At 57.7% G+C, this 20,564-nt stretch overlaps 7 protein-coding genes and 1 non-coding gene across 8 annotated transcripts; 3 read left to right on the forward strand and 5 right to left on the reverse strand.

The window, feature by feature from the left end:
• Positions 1–415: 415 nt before the first annotated feature.
• On the reverse strand, positions 416–1,821 carry BXZ73DRAFT_41991 (delta-sterol C-methyltransferase; the record flags this gene model as incomplete). Its single annotated transcript, XM_048018875.1, has 4 exons — positions 416–463; positions 517–924; positions 987–1,435; positions 1,668–1,821. The coding sequence occupies 4 exons, from the start codon at positions 1,819–1,821 to the stop codon at positions 416–418; spliced, it is 1,059 nt and encodes a 352-aa protein (XP_047880877.1).
• A 743-nt stretch (positions 1,822–2,564) lies between these two features.
• On the forward strand, positions 2,565–3,640 carry BXZ73DRAFT_75126 (uncharacterized protein; the record flags this gene model as incomplete). Its single annotated transcript, XM_048022157.1, has 3 exons — positions 2,565–2,709; positions 3,064–3,077; positions 3,107–3,640. 3 exons carry the CDS (start codon positions 2,565–2,567, stop codon positions 3,638–3,640), a joined length of 693 nt encoding a protein of 230 aa, XP_047880878.1.
• A 1,037-nt stretch (positions 3,641–4,677) lies between these two features.
• Positions 4,678–7,387, forward strand: BXZ73DRAFT_88338 (prolyl-tRNA synthetase; the record flags this gene model as incomplete). Its single annotated transcript, XM_048024904.1, has 9 exons — positions 4,678–5,005; positions 5,131–5,279; positions 5,369–5,555; positions 5,606–5,741; positions 5,792–5,856; positions 5,904–6,073; positions 6,112–6,606; positions 6,672–6,979; positions 7,228–7,387. 9 exons carry the CDS (start codon positions 4,678–4,680, stop codon positions 7,385–7,387), a joined length of 1,998 nt encoding a protein of 665 aa, XP_047880879.1.
• Positions 7,388–8,072: 685 nt separating this feature from the next.
• BXZ73DRAFT_98372 (uncharacterized protein) lies at positions 8,073–9,935 on the reverse strand (the record flags this gene model as incomplete). Its single annotated transcript, XM_048027669.1, has 6 exons — positions 8,073–8,226; positions 8,289–9,337; positions 9,376–9,447; positions 9,505–9,583; positions 9,639–9,725; positions 9,775–9,935. The coding sequence occupies 6 exons, from the start codon at positions 9,933–9,935 to the stop codon at positions 8,073–8,075; spliced, it is 1,602 nt and encodes a 533-aa protein (XP_047880880.1).
• A 171-nt stretch (positions 9,936–10,106) lies between these two features.
• BXZ73DRAFT_t44 lies at positions 10,107–10,208 on the reverse strand. Its single transcript has one exon. It is a non-coding gene; the product is annotated as a tRNA-Val (tRNA).
• Positions 10,209–10,532: 324 nt separating this feature from the next.
• BXZ73DRAFT_42120 (OsmC-like protein) lies at positions 10,533–12,412 on the reverse strand (the record flags this gene model as incomplete). The annotated part of the gene is made up of 4 exons (XM_048018894.1): positions 10,533–10,592; positions 11,839–12,023; positions 12,088–12,244; positions 12,305–12,412. 4 exons carry the CDS (start codon positions 12,410–12,412, stop codon positions 10,533–10,535), a joined length of 510 nt encoding a protein of 169 aa, XP_047880881.1.
• An 851-nt stretch (positions 12,413–13,263) lies between these two features.
• BXZ73DRAFT_42013 (isoleucyl-tRNA synthetase) lies at positions 13,264–17,226 on the reverse strand (the record flags this gene model as incomplete). The annotated part of the gene is made up of 15 exons (XM_048018881.1): positions 13,264–13,385; positions 13,436–13,543; positions 13,601–13,790; positions 13,847–14,097; positions 14,152–14,434; positions 14,504–15,090; positions 15,147–15,235; positions 15,288–15,723; positions 15,774–15,930; positions 15,980–16,269; positions 16,321–16,465; positions 16,519–16,582; positions 16,633–16,702; positions 16,878–16,950; positions 17,005–17,226. The coding sequence occupies 15 exons, from the start codon at positions 17,224–17,226 to the stop codon at positions 13,264–13,266; spliced, it is 3,087 nt and encodes a 1,028-aa protein (XP_047880882.1).
• Positions 17,227–18,650: 1,424 nt separating this feature from the next.
• BXZ73DRAFT_98375 (uncharacterized protein) lies at positions 18,651–20,234 on the forward strand (the record flags this gene model as incomplete). Its single annotated transcript, XM_048027670.1, has 8 exons — positions 18,651–18,693; positions 18,750–18,858; positions 18,915–19,091; positions 19,141–19,147; positions 19,211–19,439; positions 19,489–19,561; positions 19,612–19,788; positions 19,841–20,234. The coding sequence occupies 8 exons, from the start codon at positions 18,651–18,653 to the stop codon at positions 20,232–20,234; spliced, it is 1,209 nt and encodes a 402-aa protein (XP_047880883.1).
• Positions 20,235–20,564: the final 330 nt, after the last annotated feature.

Raw genomic sequence — 20,564 nt, forward strand, 5'->3', positions numbered from 1 at the left:
TATGCGGGGAAGTGCAGAGAAGGCGGTCGTTGTATGCGCGAGCTCTCTAGCGGGGCACTGCCCAAGCCCAGGTGGGATCGAAGAGCATGCAGCAGCACGGGGTGTAGAGAAACGAGACAGTTATAGGCGCATGTTATAAGACGTTATACGGCGTGAGTTTTTTAAGAGCCAACGTCCACTAAATCCTACGGCGGTATCATCACGATATCGTCGGCTCGCTTCGTGCGTACCAACGCCGAAAGCATGACTTGCTGTTCTCGTTCCGAAACTGGAATGGAGTCGACGTTATGATATCCAAAGTACCCGAAAGCAGCTTGCATTCCAACTTAAAGGAGAGACGTGTCGAGTACAACATTATGTGGGGTATATAGCATAGTCTAATGCGGGTACTGTAGCAGCACATGTAATCGTCAACTCAGTTTTCCGGCTTCCGCGATACGACGAGGTACATGGGCGTGAAGAGCTGAAGAGAAGCCAGTCAGAACGAGTTATTTCCAGCAAGGACAAGGAACGGACCTTCTCGCGACCGCTCTTAACGAGCGCGTCCGCCGCAATCTTCAGCGTCTCACCGACCTCGAAGGTCCCCTTCGGCACGATGCCGAACTTCTCGATGAGCCAAAGCCCATGATGTGTGACAAACTTGCCGCTCGAGCTCATCCGCCAGACGGTGAAGACGTCCCAGAGCGTCTGCGCCTTGAAGATGTCACCCTCAAGCGGGTAGTACCACGGCACGTCGTCGCCGCGGTCCGCAAGGTCGTCCTCGTACTCGACCTCGAAGCCGACGTCGCGCAGCGCGGCCCGGGCGTTCGAGATGGGACGCATCTCGGGGATACCGTTCCCGATCTCGATCTGGTGCGCGACCTCCTTGTGCTCCGGGATCGACGGGTCCCACTTGTCTGTCATGACCCACTCGTACACACCGAACTTAAAAACGCACGAGGTTAAGTCATCCCGCTGACAAGTGGTAATGCGACAGGGTTACTCACAACGCCTCCGGGCTTGAGCACCTTCATGATCTCGCCGTACACACCCGCGAACGACGGCGCGTGAACGGTGGCCTCGATGGCGTAGACCGCGTCGAAGGAGTTGGGGCCGAACTTCTCGGAGAGCTTCATAAAGTCGCCGATCTCGAAGGTGACGCGGTCCGAGAGATCGGCCTTGGCGGTGAGCTTGCGGGCGCGGCCGACCTGGAAGTCGTTGTTGTTGAGACCGACGATGTTGACGTCCACGAACTGGGCGATCTCGCGCGCGGGTCCGCCGATGCCGCAGCCGACGTCGAGGACGCGCATGCCGGGCTTGAGGCCCATCTTGAAGGCGAGGAAGTGCTCGTGGCGCGCGAGGGCTTGGTAGAAGGACTCGCCCTTGTAGTAACGCGAGAAGTGGAAGGACGTGCCCCAACCGTACTCGTAAAGACCGGTCGCGCCATCGTAGTAGCCTGGGGACTATTCAGCATACTTATAGGTCGAGATTGGATGCGCGCGTGCTTCTCCAGGCCCTCGGCAGCAAACTGGGGTCGGCCGCAGCCCATTACAGCTAAGTCCCAAGACAACGTCTCACCGCGCCATCGCGGTCACGGCCAAACGTCACTCGCAAGCGCACCGATCCTACGTTCTGTTCCCCAACCCCGAGAGCTACGCGCGCAACACAACCCGAAATCGAAGACTCACCGTTGATGACATCGGTGTAGTTGGCGAGACGGTTGTCGGTGTCCTGGCCCTTCTCGGTCGCGAGGTCCTTCTGCCAGAACTTGGCGTAGTTCTCGATACGCTGGCCCTGACGGCCGTCAGCGTAGGTCTTGTTCGTCGTCGGAGCGGGGGACATTTTGAGGTATGTACTGTAAGACTATCGAGGCAAAGCACGCGTTGTCAGCGAACGCGCTCTAGTATCCGGCGAGCGAAAAAGAGAAAGCGAGCAGGGGCGCGCCGAGGAAGGGGCGAGTGCCAGCGTGCGCGGTAGTGAAAGTGGGACGTGCCCTCGGACGCCCGCGTCGGCGCCGAACTGGACCAAACCCATAACTGCGCGGGAGAATGCGAGCCAAAAGTTAATCACTCACCGTGAGGGGGCGGTTGAACGCGGGGAAGGGGAGGGAAAGAGCGCGAGGAGAGTGGGCCGACTCTGGGCTGACTTTAATACGAGCGACTGTCGCGAAACAGGCCGCGATGCGCATGTAAGCGCCCTCTGCATTGGACGATACTTGCGACGACCCAATCACCGCTCAGATGATTGCCGGACACGTGTCGTGGCCGAGGGCCATCGCGGCGAGGCCCACTACTACACTAAGTAGTGATCACTTCCAAGTGCCCCCGCGGCGAACATCATCAGCTGCCCTTCCGTCCCCATCTCCTGCTCCTCAAGATACCTATGTTTTCGTGCGAAGTTCCACGCTCAGACCCTCGTCATACTTCGCGATCACGTGTTCGCGTCTGGGCATCTCACGAACCTCAGCTCAGGCCAGCATCGGACTCTGTAGCCACCGCCGGTAGCGGAGCAACGGCGAAGCGAGTTCCTGGCTCACCATAAGAATATGAGAAGAAAACCGATGGAAGATGAGACCGAAAGCATGCATGTCTTCCGCGGCAGCTGCTTTGACCCTCAAGCAGAACGACAACTTCGAAGATCCCCAACGACCGTCGCTCGGTCTGAGCGGGGCGGACAAGAGGGATTCTGACGCTTACGTAGTGCTCATCGCAGGACAATACGGTGCGGACTGTAAGACCACTATAAGATGCCGAGAGGGAGTCGCTGAGCCTTCTCTCCAGCACATTTGCTCTTTCGTTCACCCACTCGAACCAACCTCCATTGATTCCCTACTACGTGAAATTTCTCAATGCAACGGTACGTCCACTTCCCTACAGAACACAGTAATTCCACTAACTCTACCGCCAAGCCCACTCTTACTGGATGACGGCGCCAGCCATCGAATTCCCCCTTTCAATGACAACACTCGCGTTCCTCCGTTCGGAGCCTATATCCCGGGCCCCACGGCGAACGGGCTCCCACCACCGTTCTCCCTCCCTGTTCCTCATTTTCACCCCTATTATCCTGTTGCTCCCGCCTACATAGTATACCCGATGCCGGTATGTATACATCCTACCTTGGTTCATAGATTTCGATTCTCATCAGTGCACCGGTACAGCTTGTGCCAAGCCCTCCTGTCAACGTCAACGTGAACATGTATCAAGTCAACAACTTTGTTGTCAATCACTACCTTGGCCCACCAGAACACAGTGGCTCGGAGTTCATTGCCCAGGGGTCGCGAAGGGGTCGGACCCCTACCGTCTCCTGTCCCTCCCACCCGCCGTCGGATCTCGCGTATCAGCAAGGAAATACCTCTTACTGCCCTAACCACCCGAACATGTGTCGTGGCTGCCCCTTCCACCCGCCCGGTACCGCCCAGTTCTCGCGCTTGGGGGAGACTCCACCCCGCCCTCCAGTTGCTCTCCCTCCTGCCCATCCTGGGCAGGGGCAGATGTGGACTCCACCGTCAATCCGTGACCAAGATTGGTCGCTGAGGTCTTGGGAACAGAGGCCAGATGAGGACCCTTGCAGGCCTGTGATTCCGGAGTATCACTACACGTCTGTCTTCCCGAGCTACGCCGCTCCCAGCTTCCGGCGCGCGCGAAGTAGAGGGCGCGCGTAGGCGCGGGGGCCTCCCCCCCGATATTATAGCAGTGTCCGTCCCGCTTGGAGTCGTTCCTACGTTCACCGACGATTCCTCCCATCAACCGACCTTCCCGTCACTATTGCTCATCTCACCGGTGGTGGTACGGACGGCACTCTGCTCTGAATGTCTCGCTACCAGTCACGCCCAACGGTCATCAAGTCAAACCCGGCGGAGAGTAGCCGTCGTCCAGGTCGAGGTTATCTCTCCCGGAGTCCGCAGTTCATAGCGAGACTCATATTTGACCTACTGGCCGCTCCCCCCTTTCCCATCTCAGTCTTCTCGCTTCACAACCAGTTCTCGTGCTTCAGGTACGGGATCCCACACTCTTTATTCTATGTCCACCTTGCCCGTTCCATACATAGATCCCCATAGCTCGCGGGGTCTCCCACACTCCTTAGCCATCCTTCCCTTTTCCGGTGCGCCGTATCAAGTCACCCCCTTTCCTACACGGTCGTAGCGCACATCTACGGTTCGTATAGTACCTGCACGAGCTTTGGCTTTCCATGTACAATGAACAGATGCATGCCGACTGCGACCCGAGATCGCGCGTGGTTCTCCGACTAGACCCGTGCGGAACCAGTAAGCTCAACTTCGTCTGTCGGCGAGAGCGGACGTCACGACAAGTGGTTGTCGCGTGTGTGTTCTAGTAGTAGCCATGGACGTGAGTGGGCGTAAGAGGCGTGGTGGAGGACGAGATCAGAAGGACGCGTGTCGGGTAGATGATCTACGGGCGGCCGATCGCGTCGAGGAGAGGGTCGAGCGCGTCGGGGCATGTTCTGGACGCGACTGCACTGCTGGCGGTCAACGCGTCGATGCTCGCTCGGTGCCCGCGGACAGTCGCGGGACGGCTCCCTCGCCTCGCGCCCTACGCTCTATCGCGGCATCTGATAACATCGTCCTCCTCTAAGTTTGTCGAGTCAATCCCGCAAAGCGCCCGGACCCCTCCCTGCCTTCTCCGCTCCGCCCTCTCTCCTTCCTCCACAACCCGCCGCTCGTACTCTACACCGTCCGCGATGTCGCTCGACTCTGCTGTCGACGCTCTTGCAAAGCTTTCCATATCTCCCCCAGCCAAGACAACCCACGCCGCCGCGCCCTCTCCCGCCGCATGGCGCGAGGCTCTCGAAGCGTCCGCCGACGCCCCCAAGGGCTTTGAACTCGTCAAGTTCCTCGTGTACAAGCCAAAGACCGCGAAGACCGCAACTCCTGTTCCTGTCGTCGTCATTGCTCGAGAAGCAACAGAAGTTCCTTCCGGCACCCTTGGCAAAGTTCTCAACCTCAAGGAGCTGCGTCTCGCATCCGAGGATCTGCTGAAGGAGTTCTTTAACCTCGACAAAAACTCCCGTGAGTTTATCTTCTTTTCCTGCATGTTCTCCGGGATCATCCGACGTGTTTGGTCGGACCATTGGCGCGTCCTTCCCCGCAATGTTCTCCCTGCGCATTGCTTGGACTGACCGCTGCGTTCACAGTGTCCCCCCTCGTACTCACCTCGCAAACGTACTCAAAGATTACCACTGTCATTGACGAATCAATCGCGAGCTCAACATCTCCATTCGCGCTTCGCGGCCTCTCCTCCGGCACCACTGTCTTCCTCTCCGGCAAGGACCTCTACGCCTTTGTGAAGCAATTCGCGACAGAAGGCGCCCCCGCCCTCAACGAGATTGACTTTCCACCCTTTCCACCGCTGCACCCGATGTTGCTCCCAAGAAGACCGCAAAGGAGGAAGCAAAGATCGAGGGTGCGATCCAGATCGCCATTGGCGTGAAGAAAGAGGTCGACTTCCCCACGTGGTATACGAACGTCCTCATAAAGGCGGATATGCTCGAATACTACAACGTCAGTGGATGCTACATCCTGAGACCATGGTCCTATAGCATCTGGGAGTCCATCCAGGGTTCGTTATCAGTCTGTATGCCCACATACATGCGCTGAGCATGAGTCTAGATTGGTTTAACAGCCAGATCCGTGAGATGGGCGTTCAGAACGCATACTTTCCCATGTTCGTCTCTTCAAAAGTATTGGAGAAGGAGAAGGATCACGTTGAAGGCTTCTCTCCTGAGGTTGCATGGGTCACACGAGCGTACGTCCGCCTCTGGTCTTCTCGCCATCAAGTCTTATATTTGATTGCAGAGGGAAGACCGACCTCGAGGAGCCTATTGCTATCCGCCCAACCTCTGAGACCGTCATGTACCCTTGTGAGTCCTCTCGCGTCCTCCTCACTATCCTCTGACAAGATCCACAGACTACGCGAAATGGATCCAGAGCCACCGTGATCTACCCTTGAAGCTCAACCAGTGGAATAGTGTTGTCCGTTGGGAGTTCAAGAACCCGCAACCCTTCCTGCGTACGCGCGAGTTCCTCTGGCAAGAAGGCCACACCGCCTTCCTCACCAAGCCCGAAGCCGACAAGGAGGTGCTGAGATCCTCGACCTCTACCGCCGCGTGTACGAGGAGCTGCTCGCGGTGCCCGTCATTCCCGGCGTCAAGTCCGAGAAGGAGAAGTTCGCGGGCGGACTGTACACGACTACCGTCGAGGGCTTTGTGCCCACGACCGGGCGCGGCATCCAGGGCGCAACGTCGCACTGTCTCGGCCAGAACTTCTCCAAGATGTTCAACATCTTCGTCGAGGACCCGACAGACCCGACGAACCAGGCGAAAGTGCACGTCTGGCAAAACTCGTGGGGTCTCTCCACGCGCACGATCGGCGTCATGGTCATGACCCATGGCGACAACCAGGGCCTCGTCCTCCCCCCGCGCGTCGCGTCCGTGCAGGTCGCGATCGTCCCCTGCGGGCTCACCGCGAAGACGACGGACGAGCAGCGCCAGACCGTCAACGACGCGTGCGCGGACCTCGCCGCCACCCTCAAGAAGGCCGGCATCCGCGCGCGGGCCGACCTCCGCGACGGATACACCCCCGGCTACAAGTTCAACGACTGGGAGCAGAAGGTGCGCCCGTTGCCTCTTACAATCTGCCTGCTTTACTCATGTGCTCACTCGCCGACGTCGCACAGGGAGTCCCCCTCCGCCTCGAGATCGGCCCGGCGGATCTCGCGAAGCAGCAGACTCTCTCCGCCCGGCGCGACACGGGCGCGAAGGCTCCCCTCCAGCTCGCGGACATCACGACCGCCGTGTCGGGCCTGCTCGAGACCATCCAGGCGGACATGTTCGCGCGCGCGCAGAAAGCGTACTTCGAGTGCCTGAAGACGATCACCCGCTGGGAGGACGTCGTGCCGACGCTGGACGACAAGTGCGTCGTCGTCATGCCCTGGTGCGAGACCGAGGCGTGCGAGGACGACATCAAGGAGTGCAGTGCCCAGGCGTGAGTGTTCTCCCCGCGTCCCCGTATCCTCCATCCACGCCCGTCACGTCGCACCCCCCTTCGAACGTGTGGCCGTTCGCCGCCGCGGGGATGGGGTGCTACTATTCCTGGCGACGAGTTCTTTCGTTTCGTTTGCACCCGGCCATGCGGTCATGGCGCGTCGGGTGGGCATCTAACGCCGCTCGCCCACCGTTCCATCTCTGCGTCTTGTTACGAGCCCCAACGCTGACACGCCGTCCCCTCCACAGGTCGGAGCCCACGGACGAGCGTGCCCCGTCGGCAGGTGCCAAATCGCTCTGCATCCCCTTCGACCAGTCCCGCTGGCCCAAGATTGAGCCGGGCGTGACCAAGTGCGTCGGGTGCGGCAAGGACGCGAAGCGATGGACGATGTTCGGCCGCTCGTACTAGGCGGGGCGCTGGGTCGTGGTCCTTTGGCGTGGGGTCGGTTTTCTTGGCAGTACGTAGACATGGTGGTTCCCAACGTGTACGCATATTCCGGGCAGTTCGCTGCTCGTTCGTGTAAATGCTCGCATCTCCCTTTAACATAATCACCCGTTTCTTCCTATAATCACCCGCCTCCTCGTCCTCGCATCATCAATCGTGCCCCTTTGTGTCAAATGTCGGACGTGGAGGCGGTCGTCGCTCAAGTGAGGCGATCAGCAGAACGATGGCATCGGTGATTAAGAGCAGTCGCGGGGCGTCTAGAGGGAGAACGATAGAGAGTCGCAAGCGGATAGGTGCGGTGGGTGAGGTGCGTATGTATGTACACGTGGCGTGGGGCTGCGGCGGTGATTACCTCCTCCCGTACCCGGATTTGATACAGAACAAGCCAACGTGTCCGAGGTGCAGCAGGAGACGGCGAGAGCGCGTCAAAGTGGTAGGGAGAATCGGGCCCCAGCCGGCCTCCTAGGGCGCGGACGGACGCGCACGAAAACGGCGGGCGGGGGGCACTAGTGTACGGAGGTTCCGCGGTATAATCTATCGTACAGTTAGTTCGAGCGGTCTGTGCGTTGGGTGAAACGGGGGGAACGGTGAGGATGCATGCGGAGATTGGTGGTCAGTCGTGCATGCGCGGGAAGTCGTGAGGGGTTCGTCATGCGGCGTCGGCGGTCTTGATCTTGGGCGTGGTGGGTTCTAGCTCGTGCTCGGCGTCCTCCGCGAGCTCCTCCTCGAGCGCCTTGCGGCCAGCGGCGGTGAGCTGTGGAGCGCCGGTCAAGATGTCCTTCTCGAAGAACTGCGGCACAAACCTGCGAGACAGCCGGTGAGCAACCATACGGAAAACGAAGGCCCCATGGAGGAATGCACTCACTCGACGCCCGTGCGCTTACGCTCGGCAGCGTCGTCGCGCTGCTTCTGCTCGATCTGGAGCTTGTACTTGGTCGCGTCGTTGTACTCCTTCTTGAGCAACCGGCTCGTGACGTTGTCCCACAGCTTCCGGCTCTCGTCGGGCAGCTGCTTCTCCAGGGGGCGGACCGTCTTGGGCACGATGTGCAGCGTCGAGACGTCGAGCAGGGTCGCGTACTCGGAGTCGGGCGCGTCGACGCGCTTCCAGCGGATCTCGCCGCGCCAGGAGCCGTCGAAGACGGCGAGCACGTTCTCGCGCGGGACGTGCTTCACCTTCGTCCACTCTGCGTGCGCGGAGCCCTTGGGGTCATACGTGTGGATGACGCCCTCGAGCGCGAACTGCGCCTTGCCGAGCCACGACTCTTCCTTGTACTCGATCACCGCGCGCAGCTGCGGGCCGTCCCCGTTGGCGCCGCCTGAGCAAGTGACGACGGTCGAGTCCGCGACGGTGATGTAGAACGAGCCGCGGAGGATGCCGTTCACGGCCGCGGTAGGGTGCGTGATGTGGTACTGCTCGCCCGTGCCAGGCTCGCCGGTGATGCGGACAAAGATGCCCTTGTTGAACGAGCCGGGCGAGACGCGGACGGTGGTCCCAGAGACCTTGGCCGAAATCTGGTCGATGCCGACGAGCTCGAGGTGGCGGCTTGGGCAGGCGGCGTGGTAGGCCGAGACTGGGGGGTGGTGCGAGACTTGCTCGGTGAGGTAAGTGACGCGAACGCGTGGCTGGTCCGCAGCGGTGTCCTCGGAGACGTCAATTGACCGGTCATTGCCAAGGCTCAGGGAAGACATGCCGGCCTCGAGGTTGGACTCAACGAGCTCTGGGGACGTGGACGGTGTGGTCTTCCCTGTACGAGAAGCAAGGCTAAGCGCGCTGAAGCCGCTCTTGCCGGAGCGGCCGCTCTTGATACTCGTGCTCTCGGAATGGGTGAAGTTCGGGGTTGACGCGGCGCTGGAGGAGAAGAAGTAGGAGGATGACGGAATATCCTTGGCTGTGGAGGGGCCGATGTAGAGGTGCTGAATGGGGGGCCGTTGGGATCCGAGGGATAGGTGACGGGGACGATGTCCCAATGCGAGCGGAAATGCTCTCCGAGGACAGAGTTATAGGGCTTGACAACCTTGCCTCTCTACGGCATGGAGGAGGGTAAATGGGAGGTGGCGGCAGAGAGAAGTGAGGGACGCACGATGAACTTGAGGTCCTTGGAGAAAGTGAAGCGGAGTACGGCCAGCATACGCTCGAAAGCATCATCGGAGTCGTTAATTCTAAACCCGGACGTTGATGGCTTCTGTCGGAAGAAAGTAACAAAGCAGAACTCACGCAGCAAAGAGATCCGGTCTGTCCAAGTAGTGCCAGTACTCGAGATTTGGGATTGGTTCCAGAAGGGATGCGGGGAGGGAGAGACGCCTGGGAAACGGAGATGAGAAGAGGACGCGGGGTACGGCGGCGGACGTACATGGTCGCGATGTCCTTGACCCCGAAGCACTTCTTGATGAGCTGAATGATCATCTTAAGTTTGCCACTCTCGCCGGTGTCGCCAGAGTCGGGGACGGAGATGGCCTGGCCGGCGGAGTCCTCATCGAGAGGAGTGCTCGCGTCGTTCTTGGTGGACGACATCTCTTGCGCAGGCGGAAGGAGAGGGGAGAAGGGGAGGCGGGTGGGCGGGGGACGTGGGCGTAGCAAGAAACGTGCGTCTGCGCTTGACCTTTGCCGTTGCCGCTGCCACCGCTCTTTCCGCCCGCCGTAGACGCAGCCAATGTCGCTGCAATAGGCAAAACCGCAAAAACATGGTCCGATCCAGGCTCGAACTGGAGACCTCCTGTGACCAAGCGGCTCGACCCGAGGTCGCACTTGTGAGACAGACGTGATAACCAACTACACCATCGGACCACGAGATCTCTATTTTGTGACTATCCATAGCTCATTGTTTGAAGGATGGACTCTCAGGTGAACTCCGAAGATCACACATGGTCACGAGTATCCAGGTAACAGGTTCTACCGTACAACATACATAGTACTACTGGTTGAACATATATCCGTCTGATATACCTGACATGCATAATAAGTATGCTACACACAGCTCCATCGTTCGGTAGTAGATGTGCTAACTTAGCAGGGGACAGCGGGTATCTGGACGGTGCGGCTGCCTGAAACCACAATCACCGTACCTTGCCATTATCGTTCAGATTAGCATAGCTTGTTCAGAATCGGCATTCAGGTTTTCGTGACGAGGATCTCCGCACCGTTCTTCATCATGCGGCTGTACGGGCACAGCTACAAACAGTCCATAAACACCAAGTATCACTGATATAAGTAACCTATAGTGGACTCACCTCATGTGCTTCAGCAATCACGGCATCATCGTTGCACCCCTGGACGTTGATCGCGGCGCGTAGCCCGAAGCCCTGATCGTAAGCCGTCGGCGGGCCCATGTACACGTTCGCCGACACCTGCGCTTCCTCAACGACTTCCGTCTTGTTTGCGCGCGCGGCGGCCACCTGCAGCGAGCCAAGGAAGCAAGCTGTACGTGAGGACCTCGGTCAGCCAAAGCCTTGTCTCGAGGTGGTGAAGACTGGGACGGACGCACAGGCGTAGCCCATCGCGAAGAGCTGTTCGGGATTCTGGCCGTCGCCCTTTCCCCCCATACTACGGGGCGTGGACATCTTCAGGTCTAGCGGGGAGTCGCCGTACGACTTGACGGCTCCGTTGCGACCGGGGCCTGCGGCAGTCGCCCGTGCAAAGAACTGTGGGTCTATGACGTCAGAGCTGCGCATGCGGATGAGCTGAAGCCGTGACTTACGACGTGGTCTTTGATTGTGTTGGCTCGTCTCTGTTGCATTATGCGCGGGTTGTTAATGTTCTGAGGGGGCGGGTGCTTGAGGCTGCAAGGCCGCGTGGGGCGACCAGACGGAAAACAGCGGCGGTAGCGCGCATGGTGATATCGTAAAGTTACGAGATGAAGACGCGGAGGGAGGTTCTCGATGCATGGATTAGACGGTCGAAGCAAAGAAGGCGCGTTCGAAGATGCTTGGAGCTTCGAAAGTGAATTGGTGAGGGGGTGCTTGCGGTCCCATTGCGGCAGTTATATGTATCTGTGAGCTGACGGCTCCACAACCTGTGCGCATCATACCCGTCGTCGTAAACCCCAGTCTTACGTCGGTGGGCGGCGAACACTCCGCTGCCCCGCACTCGCCCAGCACAGTGCGCACAGTACTGTGGACGCCGAACGGACCTTGGAAAGGTGGAGCTCTGCTGTGCTTTGCTGATGCTCGTCTATGCTGGCTTCCGGACCAAAGGCAGTTCCGACGCGGAATTGAGAACAAAGGTTTGTTGATGTTGGAGCGACCTCGGTATTATTCGTACAAGCGTTTCGGAAGATCTGTCTACTCGATTTGGTGACGTTGACCACAGCGCCTGGCTCAACGCGCGGCTGTACGGACAGGCCTGAAAAATTCGACGATAACAATGAGCTCACCCATCTCATCACGACTGACGAGACATGGTATCACTTGGGACTCACCTTGTGTGCCGCCTGAATAAGCTCATCGTCCTGGATACCCTCCACCTGGATGTCGACCCGCAGCCCAAATCCCTCCATCTCCTTTGGCTGGCCGATGTGGACCTGTGTGCGGATGACAGCATTCATGGCGGCCTCCTTCCTTCCCATCTGTCCTGACACCATCTGAAGGGCGCTCAGGAAACATGCTACCTCGCAACGTCGGTGGGTGCTTTGGGCTAAATGGAGCTGAGGTGCGACGCATATACTCACCAGCGTAACCCATGGCAAGCAACTGCTCCGGATTCTGGCCATCGCCTTTACCGCCAAGAGACTTCGGCATAGCGAGACGCAGCTCGAGCCCACAGTCGTCATCAGACTTCACTTGGCCATTGCGTCCCTGGCCTCGCGCTTCGGCATGCGCAGTGTACTGTGATGGAAGGGTTAACGTGAGCTCACGGGGCGATCGAAGGGACACATGAGTTCTTACCTTGACATCTTTCAGAGTCATGAGGGTGCGACGATTTGAAACCACCGAGCGGTGGGCCAGGACGGATGATCGCTCACGGAGCAAGCTGCGAGCGAAAAAAGTGGACATAGTGAAGCGGCCGTGGATGGGGATGTTCAAGAACAAGAGTGTGGTTGGGCCAACACATTCCGATGAGGATTATATGGAGAGGTAGAGGTGAACACTTTCTGACGTCGTGGGCGAACAGACCAGCGATCCATCGCCGAATGGTCTCAAGCAGCAGCATGGGCGCTCCATGATTTACTTTCGCCGACTTAGCTCAAGTGAACTAGGATATGGGCTTCAATGCCAGGTCCTACGTTAGCTGGTCTTCCTATGAACCAATGCTGTACCAACGACTCGATTCCAGGGCGTTGACGATAGAGCTTTAAGCATGCATCAACGTTAACGACACCCACACCACTCAGGCCGGCTAAATCGAATCGGGACTTGAGAGCCCTTAGTGACGTCACCCTACGCCTCACCGCCCATCCGCTGTTTCGCTGGGCCGTCGCCTCGATCCGACATCGCCCTCGGCATCAGCGCTTCAGCACTCACCCTCAGCCCTAAGACCTCAAGACCCACAGTCGTCAGGGAACCACACGACGGCGCATCCCGCAGTATACAGACTTGCAGACGCCTATAGTTTACTGAGACTATATCGATTTGATCGCACTGTCCCTGCAGCTGTGTTCCTTCATGGGCACTGCAGAGCCACATCCTCGGTCAGAGCCCAGAAACGCCGGAGTCGCAAGGGTGTTGACGTCATCGATGTTCGAGTTGCCATGTGAAATTGTGACCGGTGTCTTGTCAAGTATCCGATATTGAATGTTCGGAAGGCCTCCCGAAGTGGGTGAGAGAGCAGTGCGTTGTCTAGGATTATACCTATTACTACAATATGAATCTGTTCCAGAGGCCTGAGGAGGGGGCGCCCGCCGTATCTACACGTGGACGACATCTGTGCAGCGCTTGCAGAGCTCATCGCCGACCGGCCGCGTGTGCATCCAACAACGTGGGCACTTCTCGCGTGCCGCAGGGCGGATGGCGACCTCGACCTCGGTCCCTGAGTTTGTGTCAGCAGAGTCGCGAGCGAGCCAGTGGAGTATAGCTGACCTGACAAGTCCAAAGTGTCCTTGTACTCCCACTCAGGCACCATATCACTAGCCGCTCGGTCGCAAAGGGTGACACTCGAGACGCCAAAGAGTGCGCAAAGAGTATGCTCTGCACGCGGTCGGATCGTCAGCCTGGATACCAGAAGAGCAAACTGAAATACCGCACCCTCTCGCCCGAGCAGATCGATAATCTCTGGTGTGCTGGCGGTCGAGATACTGATTATGACATCTGTGGCGAGGACGCGCTTGACCACACCGTCCTTGCTTGCGTTCTCCAGTAAAGAGTGCACTTTCGACCGTATACGGAAGAGGGTGTCCATGTCGGTCTGCGCCTCGTTGTTCTCGAACTCAGCGGGCTGTGGACGGTCGGTGAGTGATAGCTCAAAGGGACAGCTAATTTCGAAGCACTCACTAATGTTGTCCAGGGGGTGGTGAAGACAGAAGGACATTGCGGACCGTGACGCGTGGAGTGAATCTCTTCGGCCAGGTGAGGAAGGGCGGGTGCGAGAACTTTGGTCATAGTGGTGAGCGTTTGGTCGAGCACCGTAAGAACACGGCGCCGCGAGAGTGAGTCCTTGCTATCCGCGTATAGGCAATCCTTGTTCATGTGGAAGTAGAAAGACGAGAGCGTGATGTTGGCCATGTACGACAGCTCGTTCATCACTACCCACACCATAATCAGCTCTGGCACCTGTCCAAGTTCTGACAACAACGTACCTCGAGGGTAGTCATATGCCTCGTACGCCGTGCGTGCGATCCCGTCCAGGCGGTGGAGCCGGTGGAGCACATACCGCTCCGCCAGGCCCAAGTTCTCATACGGCACCTTCTCCGCCTCCTCCAGTGGGCGGTCGCCTAAGCTCCCAAGCATAAACCGCGCTGAGTTCCGGACCTTGCGCATCGTCTCCGCGCACTGCTCGAGCACCAGCGGGCCGATCGACATGTCCTTCCAGAACTCGACCGTCGCCGCCCACAGACGGAGCACATCCGGGCCATAGCCTTGCTGGCCGCGCGTCTTGCCCTTGCTCTTCTTCGCCTGGCTCTGACTCTGGGCCGGGTTGATCGCGCCCACGCTGGGAGTGGCGGCGTCTCCGTGGATGATGGCCATGGGACTGACGATGTTCCCGAGGCTCTTGCTCATCTTCTTTCCCTGCTCATCGAGGACCATCCCGTGCGTGACCAGAGTCCGGTACGGGGCCGTACGGGGGCGTGTAAGATCCTGCGCGCTTCCGAGCGCGGTGAGTAGTAGGCTCTGGAACCACCCGCGGTGCTGGTCCGTGCCTTCCAGCGCGGCGTCGGCACCAAACGCACGGCCCTCGGTGTTGTACTCGATGAGGTCCTCGAGCTGCGACCAGGCGACACCGCTGTCGAACCAGACGTCCATGGTGTCTGTGCCCTTCTTCCAGAGCGTATCGAGCTCGGTGTCGGACTTGCCGTCGCGGCGTGAGGGCGGGACGAAGGCAGAGACGGGGCCGTCCCACCAGTATCCGGGTCCGTGCTTGCGGAGGACGTCGAGGATGTGAGTGAGCGAATCAGAGTCGAGCACGGCGCCATTTGTAGGGATGTGGTAGAGGGCAGGGATGGGGACACCCCAGACGCGTTGACGGGAGATACACCATTCAGAGCGGGACTGGACGAATGACTCGAGACGGTTCTGGGCTGTATAAATTACAAGATCAATGACGGTTGAGGCATGGGCAAAAGCGATAGCTTACAGATCTTGGGCACAAAAGACACCTCCTTCATCGCCTCGACGGCATCGTTCTTGATAACGTCGAGATTCGCGAACCACTGAGACGTGGCCCTGAGGAACGATGTCAGCTCGCGCATTCGCCTTATTGATGTGTGACTCTCACAGCGTGATTACCGGCTGATCCGTCTTCCAGTCGTAAGGATACCTATGCTTATACCTCTGTACCTTGAGAACTGCACCGGCGCGCCTAAGCAGATCCACAATGCCCCGACTCCCGTCACCTAACACATCCTTGGCAACGAGACCACAAGCGGCTTCTTGACCAACGACTGCTGCGACATCTGATGTGAATTGGCCTAGACTGTTGACGTGACAAACGAGATTGCTTGCGACGTCCGAAGTGGACCGGGACAACAGGCCGAGGGACTGCATCGCCGCATAGTCTTCAGGGCCGTGGGCGGGCGCGCAGTGGACAAGACCGGTACCTGAGTCCGGGGTGACATGGGAGGAAGCAATGACCGGCAAAGACGCCATGGAAGAGGATGAAGAGTGGAGCGGTGCGAAAATAGGGCGGTACTGAGCACCAACAAGGTTGCTCCCTGTGCACTCCAATGAGTAAAATTACCACAGGGACAGCAGGCGAGCGCACCATCAAATTCACCAAGCACGGTTGGCGGCGAAGGAAAGAGGCCCGGAATCGCATGAAGAGCGTCCGCGCGATCTAACGCGTAAACCAAAAAAGACTGCCCTGCTTCGCTGGCGACGGAGGCGACTCGGTAACGCATCCCCGGGTTCACTGCAATGGCCTACTGAATCGGTCAAGGATACAGCCAAACACAGACTGTTTGCACTCACCATATTTGCAGTCAAAGTCCAGGGAGTCGTTGTCCATACGAGGAGAGACACAGAATGCACATCGGCATCTAGAATGCCCAGCCTCTGCGAAATATCTGTGCTTGACAAATCCAAGGGGAAAGTGACGTATACCGAATGCGAGAAATGCGCGTCATTGTAGACCAACTCAGCCTCAGCTAGTGCTGATTGTGAAGAAGGCGAGTAATGTACGGGACGATGCTGCCTGTAGATCAAGCCCTTCTCAACCATGGCCTTGAAGACGTTCAGCTGGCGTAACTCGTAGTCGGGGTCTTGCAGGGGCAATATAAGAGATGGTATCAAAACATGACGCGCGCACTCACCGAGTGTCCGATACGTGGTCTCCGCGTTCCAGTTTGCCATGATGCCCAACTCTCGAAACTGCTTCATTTGAGATGCAACCTCATTGCGCGCGTACTTCTCCGCCTCTTCGCGGATACGCAATGGAGTGAGTTCGTTGACTTCCACCTAGCGGCACTTGTACGTTAGATGCAGACTGGACGACAGGCAGAGAAGCTTACTCCAAGCTGCTTCAGCACCTTGTTCTCAATCGGAAGACCGTGACAATCCCAGCCCGGATGATAGCTAGCACTTCGTCAACATCTGAGACACGCATTTGTTGACCCATGACGTACTAGACCTTATTCCCTATCAAGACGCGGAAACGGTTCTGGATGTCCTTCAGAATCTTATTCAAGGCGTGACCTGATTTTGAACTGATCAGTAAACGTACATCTCCTCAAACACGGCTCCAGGACGCAGAACGGCGCATTCATGAATCAGAAGTGCGGATCCTCCACGCTTAGTCGCACGAGACAAGCGCAGAGAGCCCGAAACATAATGAACTCGGAAAACAGTCACCATAGCACCGGATACTCACCCATGTGTAAGTCGCCATTAGCGTACGGAGGTCCGTCAAGGAAGACGAACAAAGGTCCCTGAGCATGTTGGCGCTGGTCACAGACACCGTCAGGTTTGTGCGGTTGAGGGGATGGATATATGCGGACCTGCCAGTCGTATAGCTCTTCCGTAGTCTTTGTCCGGATAGCCGGGTCCTTTGACGGGTCGTTGTAAAGAGGAAAGGTGGTCTTGGGGAGAAGTAGGGAGTCGCCCCAGGCCGGGGCCTGCTGGCTCTGTCGGAGGGGGAGAGAGGAGGAGAGCCATCTACGAGCCCATGGCAAGGAGTGGTGGAAGCGCGTGCCGGCCGAGACCAGTGACCACGGCGGCATGGTAAGGTGCGCGGATTAGCTACGCTTCGTTTTTGGTTTTCTGCCCGCGCGCTTGGCCCACTCGCCCGGGCCGTATTGTTCCGGCTTCCATTGTCTCGCCCCACGGTAGGCTGCTGACAACGTGCAATTTCTTCCTCCCGATATGTATCGTGGGGAGTCGGCACGGCGCAAGAGGAGACGGCGATCTCGCAAGAAAGAGAGAGAGAAGGGTGAGCAGAGAGGATGTGGGAGGCGGCGGGACAGCGGCGGCGAGGCGGACCGTGGCGGAAGGCGCTCGAAGGATTGAGGTGCAGCTGCGGTGGACTTTGATGGCGAACTGGGACGAGTAGCAGGCAGGCGAGAATATATACATAAGGGTGCACAGGTCGTAGCAACAGAGGCCGAGTTGAGCCGGGTGCAGGACGGGCATGTCGGAGAGGCCCGAAATGAGGTATAATAGTCCAGAGGAACACAGAGAGGAGGACAAACAAGTGTAAGGGAGAGGCCGCGCTGCAACCGCGTGGACAAACACAATGGTAGAGAGACAGGTGGAGGTGGTTGGTAGCGCAGAGAAGGTACCAAAGGAGCTGGGATAGCGTAAAGTTGTAAACCGAGACCCAAGCTGGAGGCGGGGCGGAGCAGAGCGGGAGATGCGGGTCATCGAGGGATATAGGACGTTCTAAAGGGGATCATGGGATGCGAGGAGGTGAGGGAGAAGGGATATTGTGTGGGGGGAAATGTGATATGTCTGAGGAAGGGTGGGCTGGGCTGTCGGAAAGGCTATCAGTCTGTGGGCTCGCGCGCGCGCGCGAGCAGCGGCATGGTGGCGGCGATGTAGACCAGTGCGCGCGTTGATGCGCGTTGCGCGGGGTCTTATCAGCGGCCATGCGCGGGTGTTTCGGTGATATACCGGTACGGGTTTCGGTGACGGAGCAGTTGGTGCGGCGCGCGGGCTGGTGTGTGTGTGGTTGGAGTTGGGTCGTCTCGCGCGCCGCGCCCGCGCCCGCGCGGTGTCAATACTGCATGTGATCATGCTGAGCAATATCTCGCGCACTGCTTGCCGTCTCCTCCCCCCGCATGGCGCATCTTCCTCAACTGCAGTATAAGTAATAAGAACCCCCTTCCTTGTTCCGTAGTGGACATTTCGCCCACTCGCGTGCACGCACCACCATCTTGAGCCCCTCGCACCCACCAACATGCCCCCAGATGTGGCCAGGACGGTGCAACGTCCACGACACTCGTCCCGAACACAAGCCCGGACCTCGAGTGTGTCATTGTCTCTGAACACTTGTGGTTCTTGACTACAACACGCTTTCAGACTGTGTGTGGTCGGTGAATACAAAGAGTCTTGGAAACGGGCAACTATAAAAGTCAGTTGCACTGGCTCCTAGAATTCTCCTCGTCTTCCACTCACTCTCCTTTTGGTCTTCCCCCACATCCCAACCATGCCCAATCCAACTGGGAAGAATCAGTATTACAATGGCAAACGTAAGTGCACAGATATCTATAGTGTTGATTTCGATTTATGCGCAGAACCACCGCAGGACCTCCAGACGAGGAACTGGAGAAGGCCCTACGTGGCTATTCGAAAGAACTATTGCCACAGCCTCGACAAGTGGAGCGTCTTGCTGAGGACCTGAAGTATCATATCAGGTATGCTCCCTCTTATATAAGTATTTGCGTGATGGTTCAATAATCCGACGTCTCAGTGTAGCGACACTAAAGAAGCACCTGAAAGCTTTCGATATCCCATCTGCACGCAAACCCATTCCACATGCTGATGCTGTCGCGCATGTGCAGGAATTTGTTGCCACAGATGTTCATCGTCGCAACGGACCGGTTGAGATTCGACACCGGATCGCGCAAACAGGAATTATTATACCTCGGTGAGTTTCTCACTTCTGTTTATTTGTACTTCGCTGACCGAGTCGCCAGGGATACTGTACGCGATATCATGCATGACATTGATCCTGTCGGTTTTCACATGCGCGCTCCGGGTGGTCAGAAGAAGATTAAGCGCGGAAAGTTAGACTCTCCTGGCTTCATGGCCCAGCTTCATGTGGACGGCCACGAGAAGTTATCAGCCCTCGCGCTGGCTATGGGCGGTGTGGGACTGGAGATATATGGCATGCGTGAGACGAATGGCCCCTTCATGCAGGCCGTCGTTGTACCCAACGCTCGTTATAACGTCGCTGTGGCACACCTCTATCTCGACCTTGTAGAGAAGCTTGGACGTGAGTTCTGTCCATGTTGATGGCACAAACTGTTCTGATCAACATTAAGACTTCCCTCGGCAAATCACAGCTGACGGTGGTAGCGAGACGGGTTTGCTTCGAAGTGTTCATGTGGCATTGCGGTAAGTTGGTGATCTACATATGTAATCTGTGTTGGTCTCATTTTATTCAGCGAGACGTTCGCACCAGAGTTGCGGGAGATCCCATTCCAGCAGCTCCCCAGCACTCGTAACATCCCCATTGAGAACATGTGGTCTCGGTGGCTCAAAGCAGATGGGGACAACCTGAAGACGATCATATTACAAGGCAGAGGAAACGGTTTGTTTCTTCATGGTCATCCAGTACATACGTGAGTTCGGCTCACACTACTGTCTCAAAATCTCTGCCAACCTTTTTTCTAGCAACTTGTTTCAGTGGCTGTGGTCGAAAGTCGTTCAGAAGGTGATGGACGAGTTCCGCGAAGGGTGGAACCGTCACCGCATTCGGAAGCAGAAGGGAAAGCTTGGCCATCGGATGCACTCCAATGACGTTATTGCAACTCCTACAAAATACGGACTCGAGGACCATCGTGTGGGCGTCACAGATATGTCCGTAATTCAGGCTCTCCGGGCGTGCCTCCCACAGTCCCGCCATGATGCACTTCGCTTTGTCGATGATGAGTTTGACGTTGCGGCCTGGGAGGTGTATAGCGAGATTGGAGAGCCACCTCTTACGGTGCTAAGCGGCTGGGAGGTGTTTGGAAGAATGGCTGCACGCCTAGAACGTATGTACGATGATCATGTAGGGTTTGAGTAAGATATCTCACACATTTCTTGTATCTCACGAGTCCCCACTGCACGCGCACGCTCCCATGGGTTGCATGGAATTTATATTCCAACTCCTGCGTATGCCAAAGTGAGCACTTCTGCAACAGGGCATCGACAACGGTGCACTCTCGTCCGGATACCGCATTGCCTACGTTTCAAGCATCCCTGCTCTTACGCTTTCTGTGTCTGAGTCATACAATGCCACCAACCTCCCTCCTTGACGTCCACCTCACTGTCACCCTCATCCTCACCAACGAACCCCTCCCAGCTCGCCGACTGGCACGTGGAGCAGCAGGTACTCCCACACACGGTAGCCCCG

The sequence above is a fragment of the Epithele typhae genome (genome assembly GCF_022376455.1).
Source record: "Epithele typhae strain CBS 203.58 chromosome Unknown BXZ73scaffold_7, whole genome shotgun sequence".
NCBI lineage: Eukaryota > Fungi > Basidiomycota > Agaricomycetes > Polyporales > Epitheliaceae > Epithele > Epithele typhae.